Source organism: Vigna unguiculata, chromosome 5 (genome assembly GCF_004118075.2).
Source record: "Vigna unguiculata cultivar IT97K-499-35 chromosome 5, ASM411807v1, whole genome shotgun sequence".
NCBI classification, from domain to species: domain Eukaryota; kingdom Viridiplantae; phylum Streptophyta; class Magnoliopsida; order Fabales; family Fabaceae; genus Vigna; species Vigna unguiculata.
The window spans coordinates 3,820,407-3,846,024 of NC_040283.1; the positions used below are offsets into that span (position 1 = coordinate 3,820,407).

General features: G+C 33.7%; 4 protein-coding genes and 1 long non-coding RNA gene across 5 annotated transcripts; 3 read left to right on the forward strand and 2 right to left on the reverse strand.

Moving 5' to 3' along the window:
* Positions 1–138: 138 nt before the first annotated feature.
* On the reverse strand, positions 139–697 carry LOC114183433. The gene is made up of 3 exons (XR_003604363.1): positions 653–697; positions 528–553; positions 139–354 (listed from the first exon to the last, which is right to left on the reverse strand). It is a non-coding gene; the product is annotated as an uncharacterized LOC114183433 (long non-coding RNA).
* Positions 698–7,863: 7,166 nt separating this feature from the next.
* LOC114185211 (MDIS1-interacting receptor like kinase 2-like) lies at positions 7,864–11,261 on the forward strand. Its single transcript, XM_028072810.1, has 2 exons — positions 7,864–10,631; positions 10,750–11,261. Exons 1-2 carry the CDS (start codon positions 9,854–9,856, stop codon positions 11,124–11,126), a joined length of 1,155 nt encoding a protein of 384 aa, XP_027928611.1. The 5' UTR covers positions 7,864–9,853; the 3' UTR covers positions 11,127–11,261.
* Positions 11,262–12,483: 1,222 nt separating this feature from the next.
* On the reverse strand, positions 12,484–14,473 carry LOC114185210 (AAA-ATPase ASD, mitochondrial-like). Its single transcript, XM_028072809.1, has one exon. It carries the CDS (start codon positions 14,145–14,147, stop codon positions 12,666–12,668), a length of 1,482 nt encoding a protein of 493 aa, XP_027928610.1. The 5' UTR covers positions 14,148–14,473; the 3' UTR covers positions 12,484–12,665.
* Positions 14,474–16,187: 1,714 nt separating this feature from the next.
* Positions 16,188–17,786, forward strand: LOC114186281 (protein MAIN-LIKE 1-like). Its single transcript, XM_028074339.1, has 5 exons — positions 16,188–16,193; positions 16,307–16,363; positions 16,456–17,085; positions 17,173–17,307; positions 17,388–17,786. The coding sequence occupies exons 1-5, from the start codon at positions 16,188–16,190 to the stop codon at positions 17,784–17,786; spliced, it is 1,227 nt and encodes a 408-aa protein (XP_027930140.1).
* A 4,317-nt stretch (positions 17,787–22,103) lies between these two features.
* Positions 22,104–24,729, forward strand: LOC114186288 (protein FAR1-RELATED SEQUENCE 5-like). The gene is made up of 3 exons (XM_028074346.1): positions 22,104–24,371; positions 24,458–24,631; positions 24,721–24,729. The coding sequence occupies exons 1-3, from the start codon at positions 22,104–22,106 to the stop codon at positions 24,727–24,729; spliced, it is 2,451 nt and encodes an 816-aa protein (XP_027930147.1).
* The last annotated feature ends 889 nt before the right edge of the window (positions 24,730–25,618 follow it).

Sequence of the window (25,618 nt, forward strand, 5' to 3'; positions counted from 1 at the left end):
TCATTAAAAAAACATGAATGTGTTTGACACTTTGTTAAGAAAAAAGAAAAAAAGATTTCATTAATCTAAAAGAAAATTTTCATTTTTAAGGTGCAAAAAGACAGAAAATTACTTAAATGTGGTAGAAGCAGAAAACATGAGAGAAGAAGTAAAAATTGTATGTTTGTTGTCTTGTTGAAACAATTAATTTATTTCAAAGAAAAACTGCATTGATAAAAAAAAAAGACATTCAACATTACATATAGGTGGTAGAAGCAAAAACGATTCAAAACAAATTGTACCTTTTTTGTCTTCTTGAAACAATTCCTTCATCTCAAAGACATACAAATTGTGTTCTTGAAACATTTCATCCATCTGGAGAAGAAGAAAAAATTCGCGAGAAGAAGAAAAACTTGTACTTTTATTGTGTTATTCAAACATTCATCCATTTGACAAAAATAAATCATCCATCAGAGAAAACAACTTCAAAAAAGTATTTAGATATGGTAGTAGAAGAAAAGATTCGCGAGAAGAACAAAAACTTATACCTTTATTGGGTTCTTGAAACATCCATCTGCGAGAAAACATGCATTCATTAGAGAAAAAAACACAAAAAAAGTATTCAGGTTTGAGAGAAAAAGAAAAGATTTGCGAGAAGAACAAAAGTTTTTACCTTTAATATGTTCCTCAAACAGTTCATCCATCTGACAAAGCAATCATTTATTAGAGAAAAAGAACATAAAAAAACAGATCCGGAGAAGAAAAGATTAGCAAGAAGAACAAAAAGCTTAAAAAAATATTCAGATATGGGAGAAGAAGAAAAGATCTGCGAGAAGAACAAAAGTTTCAACCTACCTTTAACCTTTACTGTGTTCTTAACACATTACACATTTCATCCATCTGCAAAAAAAATTCATCCATCAAAGACAACAAAAAACATAAAAAAGTACTCAGATCTTGGAGAAGAAGTAAAATCCTTTTTAATGTTCTTGACAGTGCTTATGAATCTGAGAGCAAAACATATACAAAGAAAAGTATATCTGAGAGCAAAATATCCATCAAACATATAAATACAACATAAAAAAGAAGTTAAATGTGGTAGAAGAACGAAAAATAGTAGAAAAGTTTTTACCTTTTTGGTCTTTTTGGTGTTCTTGACGGTGCTCATGATTCTGATAGCAAAACATCATTCCAACCCAAAAATAAAACAAATACAAAGCAGATCTGAGAGTGTGACACCCCGACTACTATACTAAATAATTATTATTTGATAAAAAAATATGGAATCAATTTTTTTTCCATACGATTATCCTTGAGAGAACATTAATAATAACATAACTTCATATTCATATATGTAGTTTGCATCTATGTAATTGTTCATGAAATATTACAAAAATATATATTTGTTAAATATTAAGAGTCCTACATCAGAATAGAAGATTTTCTATATTTTTAACATCTCCTAAAGATATTAATAGAAATTATCCATGAGTCAATCTTCAGAAGATCCACCAATAATATCCCGAACAACTCTCACTGAGCAAGTTCCTCTTCTGCTCATGCAACAGGTACATATGAAAGAAAAAATATGAAAGGAGTGAGGTCTTTATAAGCCTTAAATATCAATCTTAATAAACTCAACAAACAATGCAGACACCGGGGGCCTAGATTTGGACCTATAACCACCAAACTTGATCTTGTTTTACCAGACATATGGATCCATATTCCACTTCTGATGATCCAATCTGAACATCAAAAGTTGCTTTGGGAAGTGATTAGGTAGTTGAGTATTTCTCATAAAATATTGGTACAATCATAATTATTTCTTTCTCGAGAATATTAGCCATTCATCGGCTCACAAAAGAGATATATACTCACTACCTAACCTTGGCGATGCCGAGCAGGTATCGGATAGTCCCAAGTTTGGCCTATGAATATCCTAGTCCAGGGCGCTATTCTGAACTATCCAGATATTCACCTACTTAGTAAAACTTCCTTAGACCCCACCATGGTCCCTGCCTTTCATCCCGCAGTGTACCAAACTGTGACTTCCCAAATACAAACACTTTGACACTGGTTTAATCTCAACTTATTGAAACCAGACTTAACTCTTACTTAACTGACATACTCTTGGATATTTTCAAAGGTCATTAAATGTGATGACTATCAATTCATGTCATTGTATAAACTATACAAAGAATATAAAACAACGATAAAATGTACATACAATTTTCTTACATCCAAGCTCACTGAATAAAATAATATATACTTTCACTTCACATTTATTTATTTTTAATTGTAAAAATAATGATAAAATAAGAATCAAAGCAAGAACTTTAAATAAATAATTAGATAAGGGTAAGAACGTTATAAATAAAAAAAATATAAATTAAACAGGACCAGTACATAATTGGAGATTAAATAAAATAAATAAACAGGACCAATGCATAACTGGAGATAAATTAAATTAAATTAAATAAATAAATAGGACCAGTGCGTAACTGGAGATAAATAAAATAAACTAAATAAACAGGACCAGTGCGTAACTGGAGATAAATAAAATAAAATAAATAAACAGGATCAGTGCGTAACTGGAGATAAATAAAAAATAAAATAAATAAATAGGACCAGTGCGTAACTGGAGATAAAAATAAAATAAAATAAATAAATAGGACCAGTGCGTAACTGGAGATAAATAAAATAAACTAAATAAACAGGACCAGTGCGTAACTGAAGATAAATAAAATAAAATAAATAAACAGGACCAGTGCGTAACTAGAGATAAATAAAAAATAAAATAAATAAATAGGACCAGTGCGTAACTGGAGATAAAAATAAAATAAAATAAATAAATAGGACCAGTGCGTAACTGGAGATAAATAAAAAATAAAATAAATAAATAGGACCAGTGCGTAACTGGAGATAAAAATAAAATAAAATAAATAAATAGGACCAGTGCGTAACTGGAGATAAATAAAATAAAATAAATAAATAGAATCAATACATATTTGGAGATTAAATAAAATAAATAAATAAACAGGATCAGTATATAATTGGAGATTAAATAAAATAAATATAAGAGGATAATAAATGAAAATAAGTTAAATGAAAGTAAAAAGAATAATATATGAGTCAAAATAAATAAAAGATTAATATAAAACCCATGAGCTTATCAAGATTAATATATAAGAGCTTAACCTCACTCCCCCCTTACCTTATTGATTGAAGAGCACACTAATAATATTTGTAGAGAACTAGGATCTCTTTGAATCTTTGCTTTAAACTTACTCTCTCTTCTTTCTTTTTCTCTTTCTCTTTCTCTCTCTTCTTTCTTTCTTTCTCTCTCCCCTTTCTTTCTTTCTTTCTCACTTTCTCACGTAACCTTCTTCATTCTATATATATATATATATATATATATATATATATATATATATATATATATATATATATATAACATCCATGTGCTTATCCTTTTAAGTAATCATTGCATTCATTAATTAAGAGATAATGTTTATCTCTTTAGATTTTTTTTTCTTCTTATCTTATCTTATCTTATCTTCTTTTTTTTTCTTTTCTTCTTATCTTTTCTTCTTATCTTCTAATCTCTTCTTCTTCTTCTTTTTTTTTCTATATTTTTTTTCTTTTAAAAGATTCTTCATATATTTTTTTACACACACCTATTTAATTACAATAATTTTTCCTAATATATATATATATATATATATATAATTTGTTTTGTTTTGTTTTTATTGTTATTTTCAATAAGTAAAAACTACATCATGATAAAATATATTTTTAATGTTTGAACTAAAATATAAAGCATTAGTAAAAAAAAATAGAATTTTTCTAAGTGTTTTATTTAAAATAAATAATACAGTTTATTAAAAACAGGGATGTTACAGAGAGCAAAACATCACTCCAAACCAAAAATAAAACAAATACAAAGTAGATTTGAGAGCAAAACATTCATTTAACATATAAATACAACAAAGAAGATTAGTTAAATATAGTGGTAGAAGAACGAAAAATCGCATAAAATTTTTTACCTGTTTGGTGTTCTTGACGATGCTCATGATTCTGAGAGCAAAACATCATAAGGTAAAGAAAAGAAATAGATGAATGTATTCATTTATTAAAATTCGAAACTTTCATCAGAAAACAAAAACCATAAAAAAACTACATACATCTTGTAAAAGAAAAACAGAGAAAAAATAAACCTTCTATAGAAGAAGCATTGGCGAAGAAGCATCGGAGTGAAGAAGATGTTGTGCTGAACAAAAAGAATTTTGTTTGTGAGACAGAGGGTGAGAGGAGAGGAAAAGTCTGAGAAGAAATTAAAAGAATTTCCTGCACGAGTGATAGGGTGGGAGGGTTACCTTTTGTTTGAGGTTTTAAAATTTGATTTTTCATTTAATTTTTTTTTTTGTTGAAAATTTTTTTTGCTTGACACATAAGCTTCTTTGCTATTAGTGGTAAAGAAATTCAAAATTCAAGTTTTACAGATATATTATTTTAATAAAAATCTGCTCTTTGTTAGGTTCTCAATTGTATTATATATAGATACGCGTACAAATATATTTTTCCTATAACGACAGAATAATTAGGGATGGCAACGGGTCGGGTCGGGTATGGATAATGCCTACCCGCAATCTGACCTGCCAACAAAAAATCTGTCCGTTACCCGTCGGGTATCCGCTTAAAAAATATCTGCGGATATTTTTAAAACCCACGGATACCCGTGGATATCCGATACCCGCAAATATTTAAAAAAAATATGTATTCTATAAATTTTTTAATATAAAATTATAAAAATAAAATATAAATTAAATTAAATTATAATTATAATTAAATTTGACATAATAAAATATACTATTACTTCTAATTTTAATTAAATTTAACTTAATAAAATATAAATTAAATTTTAATTTTAATTTTTGCGGGTAAAGGGTACCCGCGGGTACGGATAGTATGATACCCGTACCTGACCCGTTTATAAGCGGGTATTAAAATATCCGCTACCTGCTGTTCGCGGGTAATAAATACCCGCGGGTAGTAACTATTCATTGTGAATTTTATCCACAGATATCCGCAGACACATATATTTTTGCCATCCCTAGGAATAATGAAGCACAGTGCTTCCATTTCTTTGAATAAAACTAAATTCAGTTTTGCCACGAAGAGCCTTCTTTATTCTTTTCTTCTAAGAAGTATAATTGTGACAGTACAAAGGATGACGCATCCTTGATTATGGGAAAAAAGAATGATGAAAAGATTGAAATTTTCCATAAAAGTCATGGAAAAATTCATGAAAAACAAATAAAAAATAAGTATAACTAATGATATCGTATTAAATAACACAAAAAGAATTATTTCGTGCATACGAAATACAAAAGAGAACTTATATAAATAAAATAAAATTTCCAAAAAAAAATAAAACAAATATGTATAAATGTATCTGTAATACTTAGAGATGGCAAATAAACCCGTCCCCGTGGGTATTGCCCGAACCCGTCCCCGTTTTGACGGGGAATCCTCGCATTGACTGGGTATGGGTATGGGTATGGGGAATCCCCGACTTTTTCAGTTGGGTATGGGGATGTACATATACCCGCCATAATACCCGTCCCCGCCATATCTTCATTCTCGTTTAAATTATTAAAATATTCCAATTAATCAAGTAACCCCTATATATATATATTTTTTTTTCTAGTTTTTATTTCTTTTAATTATTTCATTTGTCATTAAACTCATTCTCATCTCCAATATATTTTTTATCTTATCATAACCTTTATGTAATTATGTTAAAATGATGTATGTTAATAAAAAAAATTATGTCTCACATTTGAATATTTATATTATTTTTTAATATTTTTATTTATTATAAATTTTCCTTTGACATGAGAATGTTTATACTCTCAATTTAAGGTAATATAAAAAAAATTCTTTACTTATTATTATTATTAATTTTTGTTTAATTTGAAGAACTTTTTTGTTTTATTAAAATAATTTTCGTTATTTTTCAACCATTAAGTATATATGTTAATATTTGAAAAGTTTTCTTAGTTCTCTGAGATATTTTTCGTCTTATCATACCTTAGTTATACATTTGATTTCCTTTGTGTGATTTTTTTTCAATAGTCTCTCAAATTATTTCAAAAACACACATTTGTTAGTTTTTTAATATTTTTATTTATTGTTTTTATTTTCATCATGTAGAATAATATTTCGATATATTCTATCTAATTATTTTTTATTTTATAACTCATTATTAATCATAATGTAATTTTTTCACTTTAAATTCTGTTTGAAGTGGTTAAAATTATATATATATATATATATATATATATATATATATATATATATATATAATGATATTTAAGAATAGTATATGATAATTCACTACAAGAAAAACATGAAATGGTGACTGATTTAGTCAGTAACCCATATCAGTCACTACTTTTCGTCATTGGTGGTAGTAGTTGATTTATTGTCTAAATTAGTGACTGATTCAATGATCGAATCGGTACTTAATTTAGTGACCAATTTAATTACTAATTTATTTGTAATTTAATGACAATTTTTTTGGTCACTAACTATTTATTTTTAACCACTTCAAACATAATTTAATAATTAGTTCTCTAAGGTTTTTTTCATTTTATCGTACCTTAATTATACATTTGGTTTCCTTTGTGCGATTTCTTTCGATAGTCTCTCAAATTATTTCTAAAACACACATTTGTTAGTTTTTTAATATTTTTATTTATTGTTTATTTTCATCATGTAGAATAATATTTCGATATATTCTATCTAATTATTTGTTATTTTATAACTCACTATTAATCATACTCTAATTTTTTTCACTTTAATTGTATAAATAACTTTTATTTACTACAATATAAAAATTTAATGTAATTTCTATGAATATTTTTTTGTCACTATCCAACATATATTGAAGTTCAAAAGATACAAAATCTATGTCAAAATTTTATTATTATGTTTATTATTTATTCTTTGTGTCATTTGGATCAAGTGATGTATTATAACTTTTTATTAGTGTATAAAAAAGAGATTCATTATAATTTAAAAAATTGAAGTAAACAAATATTTAAAATATATTTTAATTTGAATATTTGTTTTCCTTTTATTATTTGTTCTTTGTGTTATTTTGATCAAGTGATATATTATAACTTTTATTAGTGTATAAAAAAGAGATTCATTAGAATTTAAAAAATTGAAGTAAACAAACATTTAAAATATATTTTAATTTGAATATTTGTTTTCCTTTTATATTTTTTTGAAATATTTTTTAATTTTATCAACTAAGTTCATCAATGTTGTAGTTTGCAAATTTAATAAATGTTTTGGTTCACATGAAATTTTATTTGGTATTCTAATATAAAATGTAAACAATTATAATTTATTTTAAGGTATTTGGCATCGAAGAAAATCCTCCTAATATTGAATATTTCATAATATTATGTTTTCTTTACCGTAATTTTTTTTCTTTTATAAAAATTAATATTGAAGTAGTTAGAACACGGGTACGGGTATGGGTACGAGATTATACCCGTTACCCGGTGGGGATGGGGATGGGAAAAAAGTTTGATACCCGTTGGGTTTGGGTATGGGGATGGGGATGAATTTTTTATGCGAGGATGGGTATGGGATAGGGAAACTCGTCCCCGCCCCGCTCCGTTGCCATCCCTAGTAATACTCATAACAAAATGAATAAAGCAATGGATATCTTTAATAATAGTTTATATTGGACAACCATTTCTAAACATTCCTATTGGTGGAACGAGTTTGTCTGAGCCGAGGCAATAACGCAGAAATGGTTGCATTCAAATATTCAAAGTCGACTCTTAAGTCTGCCAAAGTAGCGTGACCAAAGCGTTGGAACCGTGAACGGGGCAAAAGGTTGTGGAATTCTTTGCACCATTAATCATGTTACTTACTATTCCACTAATGATTTTGAGTCATAGAAACGGGTCAGGATTAAACTCTCTATAAGTCAATCAATGGTGTGAGGGGCCAAAAGCCGTGTGGAATTCTATGTTTGGGCTCTTCTACTCAACCCGGATTATCACAGTATAAGAATCACCAAATAGGTAGCATGCTATTCAATCAACACAATTTAGTGAAACTTGAGTTTCTCACAAATATACCTTTTATTAACTTTCTTTATTTGCAGATGATGCAGTTTTTTATTTCCAATTTCCATCTTGTTACGTATGTTTTGGTTTTTTCGGGCTCTGTTTTAGAGTCGGGATGGGCGTCTACACCATCGCAGATTCAGTTAGAAGCAAACGCTATAATGAATAGTGGATGGTGGCATCTGTCCCCCTCACATTCACATCATATCTGTTCATGGATTGATGGTATAAGTTGCAATGATGCTGGAAGTGTAACTCGTATCACATATAAGTATTCCGAACGATCCATTCAATTAGTAACACTAAACCTCTCTGCTTTCAAGAATTTGGAACATCTTGAGGTCTCCAATTATAGTCTAATAGGGTCTATTCCATCTCAAATTGGAAATCTTTTCAATCTCCGTCATCTTGATTTGTCTTACAATTCTCTCCAAGGTAAAATACCTTTTACAATAGGAAAACTTTCAAAACTTATTTTTCTTGATTTATGTTACAATTCTCTTCAAGGTCAAATACCTCTCACAATAGGAAATATTTCCCGACTTACTTATCTTAATTTAGCTTATAATTTTTTTGGAGGTGAAATACCTTCATCAATAGGAAATCTTTCAAAACTCATTTATTTTGATTTATCTCACAATTTTCTTCAAAGTAAAATACCACTATCATTAGTACATCTTTCAAAACTCACTTATCTTCATTTATTTCACAATTTTCTTCGAGGTGAAATACCTTCATCAATAGGAAATCTTTGAAAGCTCACTTATTTTGATTTATCCCGCAATTTCCTTCAAGGTGAAATACCTCTATCAATAGTACATCTTTCAAAACTCACTTATCTTCATTTATTCCACAATTTTCTTCGAGGTGAAATACCTTCATCAATAGGACATCTTTCAAAACTCACTCATCTTGATTTATCCCATAATTATCTTCAAGGTAAAATACCTTCATCATTGGGACATCTTTCAAACCTCACTAATCTTACTTTAGCCAACAATGCTCTTCATGGTAAAATACCTCCATCAATAGGAAATCTTTCAAAACTTGTTTATCTTAATTTAGTCAACAATGTTCTTTATGGTGAAATACCTCCATCAATAGGAAATCTTTCAAAACTCAATTATTTTCATTTAGCCAACAATGCTCTTCATAGTGAAATACCTTCATCAGTGGGACATCTTTCAAAACTCATTTATCTTGATTTATCCTACAATTTTCTTCGAAGTCAAATACCTCTCACAATAAAAAATCTTTCAAACCTCTTTAATCTTGATTTATCCCACAATTATCTTCCGGGTAAAATACCTTCATCACTAGGACATCTAACCCAACTATTTTCCCTAATCATCTCCAACAACAACATTGAAGGCCCCATTCCTTCGCAATTGTCGCTCATAAGAAATCTTAGTGTCATAAATTTATCTTGCAACAAGATCAATGGAACCTTTCCCACTTCACTTTCAAACTTCATAAACATTCAATATCTTAACATTTCACACAATCTACTCACTGGTTCCCTAAAACCTTTCTCAGTTGAACATTTGCGATTCTTGGAAACTCTAGATCTAAGCTACAACAATTTTACAGGACCAATTCCCGAGTCTTTGAATGCTCATAATCTGAACCTTTCCTTCAATAATTTGAGTGGTCCCATTCCATACCGTTTAGATCTTTATGAGCTAATAGGGAACGAGGGTTTATGCAACAACATTTCATATATGCAAACTGAATACCTATTCCAGCCTTGTTCAGTTCGTGATAAGAAACCAAGGCAGAATCAGTTGGTCATAATCCTTTCTATCACCATTTTTTTATTAATGGCCTTCTTCCTACTTTTATATCTGAGGCACAACAGCATTGCAATCAAGAGCAAACATGCAAGGATAACTGAAACATCTAAGAACGGGGATTTGTTCTGCATATGGAACTATAACGGAAGCATAGCCTATGAAGACATCATTACTGCAACCGAAGACTTTAACCTCAAATATTGTATCGGAACAGGTGCATACGGGAGTGTCTATAGGGCTCAACTACCAAGTGGCAGGATTGTTGCGGTGAAGAAACTCCATGGTTTTGAAGCAGAGGTCCCCTCATTTGATGAGAGTTTCAGAAACGAAGCCAAAGTATTATCGGAAATAAAACACAGACACATAGTGAAGCTCCATGGATTCTGCTTGCACAAAAGAATCATGTTTTTGATATATGAGTACATGGAGAGAGGAAGCTTGTTTTCTGTGTTGTTTGATGACATGGAAGCAATGGAATTGGATTGGAAAAAGAGGGTTAACATAGTGAAAGGCACTGCACACGCTCTCTCATATCTCCATCATGATTGTGTCCCTCCTATAGTCCATAGAGACATATCAGCCAGCAATGTGTTGCTTAACTCCATGTGGGAGCCCACCGTTTCCGACTTTGGCACAGCTCGATTTCTCAACCTTGATTCATCCAATCGAACTATTGTTGCTGGAACCATCGGATACATAGCACCTGGTAAAATTCTTCATATTTTCCTCTACATATAACAAGCAAATAGATAGAGTAGTTTTCTGCACTTGGATTTTCCATTATTTTCCTTTTGATCTTTCAATGTGATGTTGTTAAAATGCAGAACTTGCGTATACAATGGTTGTTAATGAAAAGTGTGATGTGTATAGCTTCGGAGTGGTGGCACTGGAAACTCTGATGGGAAAACATCCTAAGGAAATACTCTCATCACTTCAATCAATTTCTACTGATGATGGCATCAAATTATGTGAAATATTGGACCAACGCCTCCCACATCCAACTTTTTCAGTTTTACAAGACATAGTTGTTGTTGCCATTGTGGCTTTTGCGTGCTTAAATCCCAACCCTTGCTCTCGTCCAACAATGAAACGTATCTCTCAATGTTTCCTTTGTCAGCTCTCACCATTCAACATTCCTTTACATCATATTTCGTTGCAACAACTCATGAGTCAAGAACTCAGGCAATACTTGAAATTGTGAACTCTGAAATCTTTCAGTGGAAATTTAGATGGTAACAACTTTCAATGAAGATTTTATGGTTGTTTATCACATGAATAGTTAGAAAACTTTTTGAAATTATGTTCTTTTAAGCTAAACGTGTTTTATGCTTGATACGGATTATAATACTTCTTAAATTTGTCACCAAAAAATAAAATGACATTATTTTGTAAAAACTGTGACTAAATGATATCCCTTTATAAAATTATTATTCTCTATTATCACACTGGATTAACATTAATTAACAAATTATATTATTTGTGAATATCAATTATATTACACACACAATTGTTATTAATTTAAGGATAATATGTATTGAGTTTCTGATGAACGATCTATGATGGGTTGAATTATTCAATAAATTGTCTGTGATGGATTTAAGTATTTAGAAACTTGTTGAGAGGTCCTGGTCTCTGCTGGTAAGGATATAAAATTGATATCTCATTAATCAGTTTGATGAGACGACTTAACAACACAGCCTCCTATCAAAATAGAGAACAATATAATATTACACGTAAACAATTTTAATCTTTATTCTAACTGGAAGATTGGGTCCCACTTTTCATCTATACTATTCCTAATTACTGATCAGAGTGAATAATTTATTATATCAATGATTTGATGTTTCTTATGATCTTAAGATTCATAATCTAACCGTTAATACTTAATGAATATTTATCTCAGCAATAAATGTTAATATACCCAATGGTTTGTATAACAACGTCTCATTAAGCTACAACAGTGTCTGGTTAAGCTAAAAACTGAATAGCAGTTGTTGAGATAGTTTATAATGGTAAAATAGACATTTTAAAATTATGGAGGTGCAGCTAGAAATTATGGAGGTTTAGGAAAAAAAACCCTGGTTTGAGTTCTTATATGAGCGGCCCAGGTCCAAGTTATACTAGCGTGGGACAGCATCGGTGATCAGATTAGTAGATATATATTTAATATATTAAATTTGGAGCTAAATTATTAGATATATATTTAATATTGGAACAAATTGTCTTAAGAACCTTACGATAAAAACCGGAACAAATTGACGATTAATTAGTTATATTTTATTTTATTAGATGTTGAAGTTTTGATAGGGTGTTATGTAAGAACAGTGTCCGTACAAGAATTAGTGTGAAAATTATGAGCGATTAAAACTAAACGTAAGAATGTTAAGATGATTGAGTGTGGTATAGAGTGAAGAATTTTCTTGCAGAATAATGAAGCATAACGGATATGATTCTTTCTTCTAGGTGTTGTACCATGCACTAGGCACTACGCTGTTTTGAAAATACCTGAAATTGAAGTGGAATGATAAGAACGTGTGAAAGAGAATGATAGATGAAACTGAGCCCTTAAAGATGAACACAATAATATAGCTGAAAAGATGTTTCAACCACAAATTGAACAAAAGGAGATGATTGCTATCAATTCAGACGAAAAGATACAGTGGACAAAATAATAATGTAGCACAATAGATGTTTTAACCAGAAAGTGTAACAATCTCAGTCAGAGTATTTCATTTCCCACTCAAAGCATGAATCCATTTCCCTTCACATCTTCCACACTGTGCCCATTATTTTTCATCTCCTTGTCCTTTTCTTCATTCAACCCTTCTTCTTCTTCTTCTTCCGCCAACTTTTTCTCAAGAGCTTGAATCAAACTGAGCAAGCAAGTTTCAACATCTTCATTCACACACTTGGGCATGAGATTTTCAGCAACATCAGCAGGAGTGACATTGGTGAGTTCCAACAATTTGGCAATTTTTGGAAAGAAATGGTGTGAGTCAACATCCAAGTAGTTCTTGGCAAGAACCTTGAATGCTTCAAAGCGGCAATAGGACAATTGAATGTGCTTGTCCATCCTACCTGTCCTAATAAGAGCAGGATCAAGCTTGTCCACAAAGTTGGTAGTGAAAATGATGATCCTCTCTCCCCCACATGCTGACCAAATACCATCAATAAAATTCAACAACCCAGACAGAGTTACCTTACTACTCCTGTTACTCTCCTCTTCTTCCTTTTTATTAGGATCTTTTACTTCCTCTTCCTCACTCCTTTCCTTCTTCACGTTCCTCTGCCCAGTCAGATCAAGAGAACAATCAATGTCTTCCACAACTATAATAGCCTTACTAGAAGTTTCAATCAGCAACTTCCTCAACTCGGTGTTGTCCTTCACTGCTGTCAGTTCAAGATCGTATACATCATAGTTCATGAAATTCGCCATTGCAGCTATCATAGTAGACTTACCAGTCCCAGGAGGACCATACAGCAAATAGCCCCGCTTCCAAGCCTTCCCAATCTTTGCATAGTAATCCTTCCCATTCCTGAACTTAACAAGGTCGTTCATGATCTCCTCCTTCTTCCTTTGCTCCATCGCAAGAGTCTCGAACGTTGCAGGGTGTTCAAAAACTATGTGGCTCCACTTTGACTGTTTGTAACCGTACCAACCACTGCTGGGATTGTTGGTGTACAACTTCCTCTGCCTGTTTCTCAACGCGATTTCCTTCCCCTCTTCCAACACATGTTTGATGTAAGCCACAGTGATGAGATCCCTGTGCTTCTTATGAAAAGTTAGCTTGAAATACCTCTTACCATCCATTGGAGAGTAATAAGAGAAAGAATACGCATGAGGGTTAGAAGCAGTTTTGCTAGCAGCCCACCAAAGCTTCACTCCTCGGAACTCATCAGTAACCTCTTCATCATCGTCCATGCTAAGAACCAAAGGGTTCTGGCTATCTTTCACCACTTCAGCTTTCAGCCTTTTGGCCAGTTGCGAGGAGTTCTCACTCAGGTAGGTTTGGATGGCGGTGTAGGCTTCGCTCCGTTTGAGCCTCTCACCGGAAAACTCGGGGAAGGTGATTTGCACATAAGGGTACAACAAGTTCACGACTTTCTGAGTGTGGATTTGTAGAGTGTCACGAAGTGCAGCCGGGAAAAAACGCTCTACCATGGCATACACAAACATGATTGTGGCCATCAATGAACCCATTTGCGTCCATAGTTCCCCCATCCAAAACACACTACACGAACATTAACAGCAATGTGTGTGTGTGTGTTGTGAGTTATTTTAGATGGGTAGGGATGCGCGTTATATAAGAAGTGGAAAAGGGTGTTTTGTTTTTTGGGGTGTCGAAGAGAATCTAAGTTGAAGTGGAAGAGGTCGCTGGCAATGGCATAGTAAAGTTTTTGTTGGAAGCGAATCCATTTGACAGTGAGTGATGTTTGGCAAGTCGAAAGCAGTTTGTGTGTGATGGAGTGGAGAAGATGGTCCCCACATGTTTGTCAGGTACGATGGGAGCTAAGGCATGTTTGGATGAGATGAAAAATGGAAAAATGGAAAAATGAGAATAAAATAATGGACTACTCCTCTCTCAGTAATAAAGCTAAGCCGACATTCGCAACTTGCCACCACTCATCTTCCTCTTAACCCAACCATACATCTTTTCATCATCTCAATCCACACTTTTCTTTTCCTTTTCTTTTCTCCTTTACAAAATCTCTATTCACAAATTCAATTCAACTTAAATGTTTTCTCTTCATTTCATTTTGATCTTGTAAGATGTCTTAGATCTATAGAAGGAGGAGCTTGACCGGAGCGGCAGCATTCAAGTAGCCTTCTCATACCACCATTCTTCTTAAAGGAACACGTTTAGATAGAAATCTTGTCAGGGAGATTTTCTACATAGGGACACCATACTTGTCTGATCCGGTCACCAAGATAAACCATCGACTCTGATATCACTTGTTAGGATCGAACGCTTACCACTAGAACAAAAACTATAGTCATAGTCAGGGCGGCGCACTCTTTTTATTTAAAAATATAACAGTCCAAACGTCACGATTTGACCGTGATCCACTCTGCTTGGTCTTTACCACAGAACAATTAATGTCACATGCTAAATCTTATACTTTGCACGTCTTATTATAAAAATATTGGTTAAAATATATAAAAACAAAAAAATAAACATGTTAAAAATCAAAGACTTAATCAAGAATACATTTTTTTTAAAATGTAGAAACTACAAGAGAAAAATAAAATTACAAATTACATTTGTTAAAATGCATATTTTCTTGCTTTTTGATACTTATTGAAAACATTTGCTTTATTTAGTTAGCAGATATTCACTTTTAATTTGTTGATATTGGCGTATTAAACCAATGGAGTTTTTAAATTTCAAGATTAAGAGCAAAACAGTTTCCTTCACCATTTTCTTAAAATTATTCTCGTTTCTTAACTTTTTCTATTGATTAATAAACATTTATTTTGTACATCAAACATATATTCACTTCTGATGTGTTATTTAATTACCAAAAGAGAGAGAGACATTGCCACCTAATTTTTAAAATGTTGGGCACAGTTTGAATATTTTCAATATAATAAATCTTCGTTTCTACGGTAATTATTTTAAAGTTGCCGACATGGATGGAATCGTCGCCATAGTAAAAAAAAAAATGGAAACGTTATTTTGACACCCTTTCCCCCACTCACTTTTGACACCGGGACACGTGTCAGACGATTAGGTTGCAGAGGACACGCGTCGAATGATCTGCTTTAATGTAATAAAGAAAGTAAGAATTGCACGTGCCGTGGTTAAGTGGAAGGAAAAAAATTGGGACGTTAAGAGAATGGTCGAATTCAAGATTTTGAAATGAAAAAGTTGCAGAAGAATTGGAAATAGGGTTTGAGGAAGGATAGGAAGGCTTGAAAGGGGATATGAGTGTAAACGGTCACGCAGAACCGCTCAAGGGTTGACGAGAATAAAGGAGATTGCGAAATCAAATAGTTGCAGAAGAATTGGAAATAGGGTTTGAGGAAGGACAGAAAGGCGTGAAAGGGGATATGAATGTAAACGGTGACGCAGAACCGGTGAAGGGTTGACGAGAATTTGAATCAGGGTTGCATCTACCGGAGGAAGGCGGCCAAGGAGGTTAGGGTTTGTGGTTTTGAAGAACGAAATTACGTTTTCGTTTGAAGAATCCGAGAAATCGAGCTTTGGCGAACCCCATTTGCATTTGTGCTATTCGTTGCAATTCAGGTATCGATTTAGATATGGATGTAATTTTGTTGTATATGATGTCAATTTTTTGATTGGTTGGCAGCGGTGAGAAGTTTTTTGGGGGATTTCTGTTTTCATTGCTGCAACATAAATCGTTCCATTTGCCTTTCAGTTATTGAATATGGCCAGTAGAGAGCATACCGAGGGCCTATTGATTGAGGATGTGAAGGTAGTTTTTGGTTATGTGTTTGAAAATCCTCTGTCTATTGTGTATGTTAATGTTAATATGGTATGATGTAACACAGTTTATTGTTTACACAGATGTTTTTCCGGCATTCTTGCAAAGCCAAATATGTTGGAAGTTTGAATGAAAAGTTAAGTGTGAAACAACGAGAGTCAATTGCACGCACACCATTTTGGTGGTTTATGTCGTTAAACCATTCTGTTAAGATAAGTCGCAATTTGTTACCTGTGTTATGTTATAGATGGGTTGAAAGGAGGGGTGGTTTTGCTATTGGTAGGGAAGTAGTTGAATTTAATTTGTTAGATGTTTGTTTAGGATTGGGTCTTCGGGTGTTGGGTGAAAAAATTGATATAAGTGAAGATGATGAAGATAGTGACTGTAGGAAGTTATTTTCTAGTGGGAAAGTTCATGTTAAAAGGATTTATGAGTTTCTTTTGGAATATGACAATGATAGTGGTAGTATAGAATTGTTTACTAGCCTTTATATATTGTTAGGCATATCCGAGTTCTTGTTGCCAAATAGAGACGGGATCGTGTTTCCAAAAATTTTTAAGGTAGTGGATGACTTGAAAAGTATAGGTAAATACAATTGGGGCAACTTAGTCTATGACTATTTGGTTAGTAGCTTATGCAGTGCTTCAAGGGCGTTGAAGTATGAATCAAATACAAGTCACATTCATTTATTTGGATGTGTGTATATGTTGCAGGTAAAGTTTCGTTGTTTCATTTTCATGTTCAGTAATTACTTAGTAGTTGGACATTTTGTTGTGGATAATTTGTTTTTATTGTTTCAGTTGTGGTCATTTGATCATATATTTGTTTGCAACGCAACGTTTAATTGCGACAAATCAAAGTTCCCACGATTGTTGCACTGGATGAAAATTAAAGTTGGTGACAAATTAGTTAAAACTTCCTTTGATAAAGAATTGGTTAGTGTGGAGAAGTTATAATAATTTAGTTAAATACTGTTATTGAATGGTTTGTATTAAGTTGTTTTTGTTGTTCACAGGCTATTAATGAGGTTGTGGTGTGTAACGAAGAACTTGGTTATGAGTTTGTGAGAGAAGCATTCCAAACTTTTGGGACTTCATACAACAGATCAATTGATAAGGAGAATGAAGAGCTAAAACGTCTTGTAGAGAATGAAGAACGGGAGATTGCTGAATTGGAAGCTGTTTTGTGTCATTTAGAGGATATGGTTGCAAAGAAGGAAGAACATAACCGTACGGAGGGTGACGGTAAAGACGATCCGCATTATGATGGTAATGATGAGGAGGAGGTTGATGTTGGTGTTCATTACACCGTGAATGACCCTGCATCTGATGTTGAAGGTGATGATTCTGCTGGTGATGATGTTGAAGTTGATGTTGGAAAAGAAAGCAACATGTATGACCGTATGAAGTCCTAACCTCGAAAGCGAATTAAAAGTCGTGCAATAAGGACGCCATTTGCGGGTTTTGGTACTAGAAGGAAGACGAAGCTTCTTACATTGGGTTGAATTTGTTTTGAATGTAATGGTTGCAAAGACAATGATTATTGACTTTTATTTAGTTGTTATAGGCCAACTTTGTGGTCATTTGTTGTGTCCTTTTGTAGTGTCTAACATTGTTTCCTTTAATTAGGCTTTAGTTGGTGAATTCTGTTGACCATAGTAATATTATTTTTGTTATGTTTCAAGCAGTTTACATTGGTGCCCACATACACTGTGTTTGGTGATAACTGAATGCATTTATGGACTTCAGCATGATTTAGGGATAAGGGAAATGTTGTAACGGCAAAGTCAGTTACATACATTATTTGGTGTTCACAAATTTAGGTCCAAGTTCTCAATTACTGAAGTGTAACTCCCCAGTTTTGGTTGGAGAGGAAAATGTTGACATTTTAATCCAGTAATGAAGCATTATTACATTGTTTGTAAATTTAAGTTGGCTTTGTTCTTAGGTCAATTAAAATAATATAAAAAAAATAAAACAGTACGATCTATGTATGATTCATGAGTCTACAAGGTAACGAAATTGGTTACTGCATTTACAGAAATTGTTACAAAAAATGTAAGTGGAAGTCCCCATGTATATTTGTTTAAGTCCACATATGACTTTATTTGTAAGTTACGTACAGGTGAACTTAATACAAAATTTGTATGACAAGTGTCCATGTATATTCGTTTAAGTCCACACATAACTTTTGTTTAACTTGTACATGAACTTATTCCAAATTTTGTATGGGAAGTCAGCATGTACATTGGGTTAAGTCCAGACATAACTTTTTTGTAAGTGACTTATGTTTGAAGTAAGTACAAAAATTTTCCCACAACTTCCCATCTATATTCCTTTAACTCCCTATATAACTTTGTCGTGACTTAGTTGTAGGTGAAGTTGTTACAATTTTTGCATGACAACTTCCCATGTATAGTCGTTTAACTCCCCATATAAGTTTTTTCTAACTTATAGGTGAAGTCATTACAAAATTTGCATGACAACTTTCATGTATAGTCCTATAACTCCCCATATAAGTTTGTTGTAACTTGCTTAAAGGTGAAGTTTTTACCAAAATTTGCATGACAACTTTGCATGTATAGTCCCTTAAGTCCCCATAAACCTATTTTTTCGAACTTCAGTTTATGTCAACTTATTACGAAATGTGTGTGACAACTGTCCATGTTTATTCGTTTAAGTCCACACGTAATTTATGTGGAACTCAGTTATTGGTGAACACAATTTGTTGGTCAAGTTTCCATTTATAATCGTGTAAGTCCACACATAACTTTATTGTAAGTATTAGGTGAAATAATCACAAAATTTGTATGACAATACTCCATGTATATTGGTTTAACTCCACACATAAATTTTTTGTAACTGACTTATATTCGAACTTATTTCAAAAGTTTTGCAACAACTTCCCATGTATATTCCTTTAACTCCACTCATAACTTATTTGTAACTTACTTTTAGGTGAAGTCATTACAAAACTTGAATGATAAATTTCTATGTGTAGTCTTATAACCCCCCATATAAGTTTCTTGTAACTTGCTTATTGGTGAAGATGTTACAAAATTTGCATGACAACTTTCCATGTATAGTCCCTTAACTCCCCATATACCTTATTTTCCGAACTTCATTTTGTCAACTTATTACGAAATGTGTGTCACAACTGTCCATGTTTATTAGTTTAACTCCACACGTAATTGTTCTGGAACTCAGTTATTGGTGAACACAATTTGTTGGTCAAGTTTCCATTTATAATCGTCTAAGTCCACATAAAACTTTTTTGTAACTATTAGGTGAAATTATTACAAAATTTGTATGACAACACTCTATGTACATTGGTTTAACTCCAGACATACGTTTTTTGTAACTGACTTATATTCGAATTTATTTCACAAGTTTTGTAACAACTTCCAATTTATATTCCTTCAAGTCCACTTATATCTTATTTGTAACTTAGTTTTAGGTTAAGTCATTACAAAACTTGAATGACAACTTTCCATGTATATTCTTTTAAGTCCCCAAATTTTCAATTTTGATATATTGGTTACGGTCCCTACCTATATTAGCATTAGTTCCCACTTAGGTACGTTGATTATTTTGTGGATGTTTGTACAACATTTGTAGGACAACTTGCCATGTATATTGGTTACGGTCCCCATCTAAATTTGACAATATTTTGGGATTCAAATGTGGTAAAAAACACAAAGAAGTGTGACTGTTCTGGATAGATAGGAAGTTAATTCCAATAAGAGGAATCAAAATACATTTGGTGACTTGTTTTCCATATGTTGTCATGGTAACAAAATTAAACATAAGACCATGAAACTGTCACTGCAAAATATAATGACAAGGCTTTCATAAAACATAATGCTGGACAGAATAGTGGTTGTGGCAACTTCAAATATCATTCTGAACGGATGTTCCACCTGCATTACTTGCGGAGGTTTCGGCACGTTCATTGGTTGAAAGCATCCTTGACGGGTGTAAAAATTTCTTCAAGATGTTATCAATGTTCGGATCAACCGATGAATGAGGATGAATGACCGGCTTGACTGTTGCTTTCACTAGATCGTCCGTTGGAGGAGAAATGTCTGGTTTGAAAATCTAGTGTCCATGGACATGAAATGTTTTAGGTTTACAAACATTAAACAAATCATTATTTTAGACGTGCATATACATTTTGTTTCCTAACCTTCACAATGTTACGTAAAGTGATGTTGAGGTATGTATTTCTGTATGGAAAGGTGAAAGTGGCAACCTACCCAAAGGGAAATGACAAACAACATCAGGGACATAGGTTATGGACAAATAATATTGTCATGCAAATTGCAATGGAAGTGTTAGATAATTACACCCTGCAGGAGCAAGACAGCTCCAACCATAAGTTGTGTACCAAAGTCAGCATGATCTAGCACTTTCTTGTGCACACTAGCCCAGAGTGTGGCGCTTTGGTCCTGCAATTTTTTAGGACTTATGAATATTAACCAAACATGGTTGCATTAACGAAGTTGATGGTCGTGTTAATGTGTACCTTAATGCATATTTGCATGTCACCTAGACCATTTGGTTTGCACTCCTTCACCAGACAGGTCACAAATGGGAGTCTTGGTATCGTCTTACTACATGATAGTGGTGTTACATTTTTGAAGTCCCCATCCTCAACAAGACCTGCGAAGCATGGTGATAATGCGTCATTAGGGTGTTTTTCATTGAACATCAACAATGCATAGTATAGACCAAAGTTGACCATGGAAGTGGATGAACCGCTCTGCCCATAGCCAGGCATTGGATTTGAAATCTCTGTCGTACGTTGCAGCAGCCACGTCCTTAGCAAATTCTTGGGTGCTCTGGGCCTCTTCTCTTTCCCGATTAAGCATTGCAGCTTGAACATTTCCCGCAGGCCCTGGTATTAGCGTTGCACCAGAATTGCATTTTTTCAAGAATGCCTCCAGGTCTTCTTGTTCAACATCTAGTCCTTCCCAAGGTTCCATCATAAAGCGATCTGTAATCACAAAATGCAATAACATTAACGCAAATAATAAAACATTAAAAAGTTATTAAAAGGTTAGTGAATATATGAAATGGTGGGTGGGGCAAATGCTTGCAGCGAAATGTGTCAACTTCCTCCATCGAAGACGAACACAATCAGTGATTACCTGGTGGTGAAAAGTAAGGTGTTGGTTTGAGTAGCGTTTGGTTCCCGAATCCAGTATTTATAATAAAAAATTAATAAGGCTATTGTTTGACCGAAATACCCTTACTTTTCTTGTAAGGTAAGTTTAAGTTGGCGGTAGTTTAACTTAACTTTTCCTGTTACATCGCGAAGCCATAAAGAAGCTACTCTCCCTCACTCCCACCTACCACCACTGAATGCACATTTATGGCACCACCATCTTCCACGGTCTGGTAGATGGAGTTCATTCATTGTCCACTGTCGTTTTGGAAGAAGAACTTCATTCACTACAACAACCAACCTCAAAGGTCGTGCACATATTGAAGACATAAGGTTGGCTTCGGTTTTGGCAAAGTAAGTTCCCGTAAGTTCTGAAACTCATTTCCAAAATGGTGCATTAGTGTAGTAAAACAGCCACATTGTGTTGGAGGTTGTTCAGACAGTTAATGGAGATGTTTGTATTATTGTTTAATATTTATTTAGGGTTCTTAGATCAGTTGGTTTGGTTTTTTTATTTTTAATTTAAACAACGGGAAGGGGTCATAAATGTTGTTATTAACTCAATATGTACGACACTATGTTGAAGCACGCTTCATTAAATGTTGCTTTCAGGCACGTCGTTCATGTTGTTCATATGATGGAGACAACACTTGATGAAATTTCTGTTGAAGAATTGAATGATGATGCCCAGTGTGTGATGGACGACCAAATTGTTGACAATGACAACGATGTCGACCTTGTTCCGAGAGTTCACATGTGCTTCGAGACACTTGATGCAGTTAAAAAATTTTACAGAGACTTTGCTGTTAGAACTGGATTTGGTATTAGAATAAGAAGTTCAAAGAAGGGAAAGGACAACGAACTTAAATATGTTAAACTTGTCTGTTGTCGCGAAGGTAATTATGTCTCCACCATACGTCCAGAGCTTAAGACACTACCTAGCCAGACCAAGCAATGTCAGGCTGGAATATCGGTTGGTAAAAAAGATGGGAAATGGCACATAAGAAGTGTTGTCATGGAGCACAGCCACAATATTAGTCCTATTGAATCAAGGCTGATATCAGGAAATCGAAAAGTTAATATTCATGCTAGGCAAACAGTTGACATAAACGACGAAGCCGGGGTCCGCATCAACAAGAGTTATCGTTCACTGGTGTGCGAAGCTGGAGGATATGAGAATGTTACTTTTATTGAGCGAGATGTGAGGAATTACATAGCTCATAAAAGAAGGCAATTATGCAAGGATGGGGATGGACAAGCTTTGCTTCGACACTTTTCCCACATGCGTGAACTCAACAATGACTTCTTCTTTGAAATTGACATGGACGAAGACAATAGAATATCAAATGTTTTTTGGGCGGATTCAAGGAGCCGAGCGGCATGCGACTATTTTGGTGATGTTGTATCGTTTGACACAACATATTTGACAAACAAGTACGACATGCCATTTGCACCGTTTGTTGGTGTTAATCACCACGGGCAATCAATTTTATTGGGGTGTGGTCTAGTATCTGCAGAGGACACATCAACATTTGTATGGTTGTTTAGGTGTTGGTTACGTTGCATGTCCAACAGGGCACCTGAAGGGATCATCACTGACCAGTGCAAAGCTATGCGCAATGCAATTAAAATTGTTTTCCCCAACACTAATCATAGATGGTGCCTTTGGCATATAATGAAAAAGGTCCCGGAAAAATTGCAGGGTTACACACAGTACAATGTTATCAAAAGTCAAATGAAGGCACTTGTCTATGACTCAAGTGGTGTTGACCAATTTGAGGTTGGTTGGGATGAATTCATCACAAATAACGGCCTTGTTAACAACGAGTGGCTATGTTCGTTGTACGAGGACAGACATCTGTGGGTGCCTTGTTATTTGAGAAATAAATTTTGGGCTGGAATGTCAACGACACAACGAAGTGAAGGTATGAATGCATTTTTTGATGGGTTCATAAATTCCAGCACTTCATTGCAACAGTTCGTCGTCCAGTACGACAACGCACTTAGGCAAAAAGCAGAGAAGGAATTTGAGGCTGACTTCGCATTTGTTAACACCACAATTCCGTGTGGGTCGCAATCCTTAATTGAGAGGCAATTTCAGTTGCACTATACCCATGCTAAATTTGGTGAGATTCAGAATGAATTTAGAGCGAAGATGAATTGCTTTGTTATGAATGTTGTCAAAGATGGAAGCATTTGGAATTACAATGTTAAGGAAAACTTCTTATGGAATGGCAAGAGGGCCAACAAATTTCATGACGTGTTGTTTGACTCCACCACAACAACAATCAAATGTACTTGTCTACTATTTGAGTTTCGTGGTATCTTATGTCGACACTGTTTCTTGGTTCTTGGGCAGGAAGACATTGATTGTGTCCCTGAACAGTACGTGCTAAGGAGGTGGTCCAAAAATGTTAGAAGACGACACACTTTGATGAAAGCAGCGTACACCCGAAGTTCGGATGATCCACAAATGCAAAGATTCCAGTCATTACGGAAGAGATTTAATGACATCGGTGAGGTGGCATGTGAAACAGAAAGTGCTGCCCAATCGGTGTATGATCAGTTGAACACAATTGCAACTACATTAGGGTTACCAAATGAACCCAATCCCTTCAGATGTGGGGACGACCATCCAAGTGCTTGTCATGAGGATCACAGCTTACCCGACCATGTAATGTCTTCTGCACATCACAGCAATATTGTTCGAAGTCCCATTCACGTCAAAAGGAAAGGTAGACCACGGACAAATAGGTTGAAATCAACTGTGGAAAAGATAACAAAAAGGAAGAAAACAGCTGCGGCAAGAAACAAAGCATCTCGCAATTTAATGGTTTGTATCTTGCAGTATTGTGTGTTCATTTATTGAATTTTAATAATATATAAGGAAGTCCATAACAGGTGTGTATTTTGTGGTAGGACCCGCCGGCAATTCATTCAGAACCAAATTTCCAAGATATCCCAGTGCAAGACCATCAGACATTACAATCCTACATTCCACACGCAGGTTTCATGTCTCTTCTAACATCACTGCACTCTGAATTTAATCAGTGTCCCCTTCCCACCACAACAACAAACCTCGCATCAGTTGAGGTATGATTAACCATGACTCAGTAGACACGTGTCGTCCCAGCATATTAAATATATTGTATCGTGGTCATGTAATTGTGTTTGAATTTCAGGATTACTGAAGGCCCTGTCCGTGGACAAGAGGAAACATAATTTGAGTTATTATTTTTGTGGGTAGACAATTTTTGCTAGGAACATGCGAGTAACAAACACCAATTGCTTTAATTGGTTGTGTTTGTCATTATCATGTTCCCTATTACTAGTGGTCATAACATGTTAAGGTTTTTTTGATTCTTTTGTTAAATGCACAATTAAGATGCATTGTATATGGACGTTGTAAAGTTACGCCATAAGTTATGAATATAAAGAAAATATTTTAAGTTTATAACGATTTCAATAAAATAACGTAGAATTTAATTCACCTACAATATATAAAGAAAATATTTTAAGTTTATAACGATTTCAATAAAATAACGTAGAATTTAATTCACCTACAACTTATTACCATGTCTAATTTATTCGATGGTGGTTGTAATTGAATTGGTTTTGTTAGGACACATGTAACACACCAACCATCCAAGTTTTGCCATTAATGTTTACGGAAACGTTATATACCGTTGTCGGTTGCATTAGATGAGTTGTTTCATCTCTTCCCAACGTTTGACCATTTAAAAAGTTGTGACAAGACCATTCAAAGTTTTGGTTTTGGGAAACGCTATCTCTTCTCGGTAAGGCGTCATTGACACTTATATAAAGTGGTCTACTTCGTTCTATGGGACCACATACTAACCCTAAAAGAACCCCGGTTCAATGATGGCAGCAAGTGGGAGTGCACATGGGGCGGTGGTGCTGTGGAAATTTACAACCATCTACATCCGAAATCAGGTTCTTCTGTGTTTTTTTTTCGTTTTCTTATTGTAATTGTGATGTATTCGGTTTCTAACAAAAAACAAATTCGTAAAATGTAAATGGGAAGGATTTCGGGTATGTGGATCGTCATTTTGCAGCAGC

Bases quoted from the DNA above. Each gene is read 5' to 3' on its own strand.
- LOC114185211 (XM_028072810.1), top strand. From the start codon at position 9,854: ATGCAAACTGAATACCTATTCCAGCCTTGTTCAGTTCGTGATAAGAAA. The intron at 10,632-10,749 runs GTAAAATTCTTC...GTTAAAATGCAG, and splicing joins CATCGGATACATAGCACCTG to AACTTGCGTATACAATGGTT.
- LOC114186281 (XM_028074339.1), top strand. The intron at 16,364-16,455 runs GTAGTTTTTGGT...TTGTTTACACAG, and splicing joins TATTGATTGAGGATGTGAAG to ATGTTTTTCCGGCATTCTTG. The intron at 17,308-17,387 runs GTTAGTGTGGAG...TGTTGTTCACAG, and splicing joins CTTCCTTTGATAAAGAATTG to GCTATTAATGAGGTTGTGGT.
- LOC114186288 (XM_028074346.1), top strand. From the start codon at position 22,104: ATGTACGACACTATGTTGAAGCACGCTTCATTAAATGTTGCTTTCAGG. The intron at 24,372-24,457 runs GTTTGTATCTTG...ATTTTGTGGTAG, and splicing joins AAGCATCTCGCAATTTAATG to GACCCGCCGGCAATTCATTC.
- LOC114185210 (XM_028072809.1), bottom strand. From the start codon at position 14,147: ATGGGGGAACTATGGACGCAAATGGGTTCATTGATGGCCACAATCATG.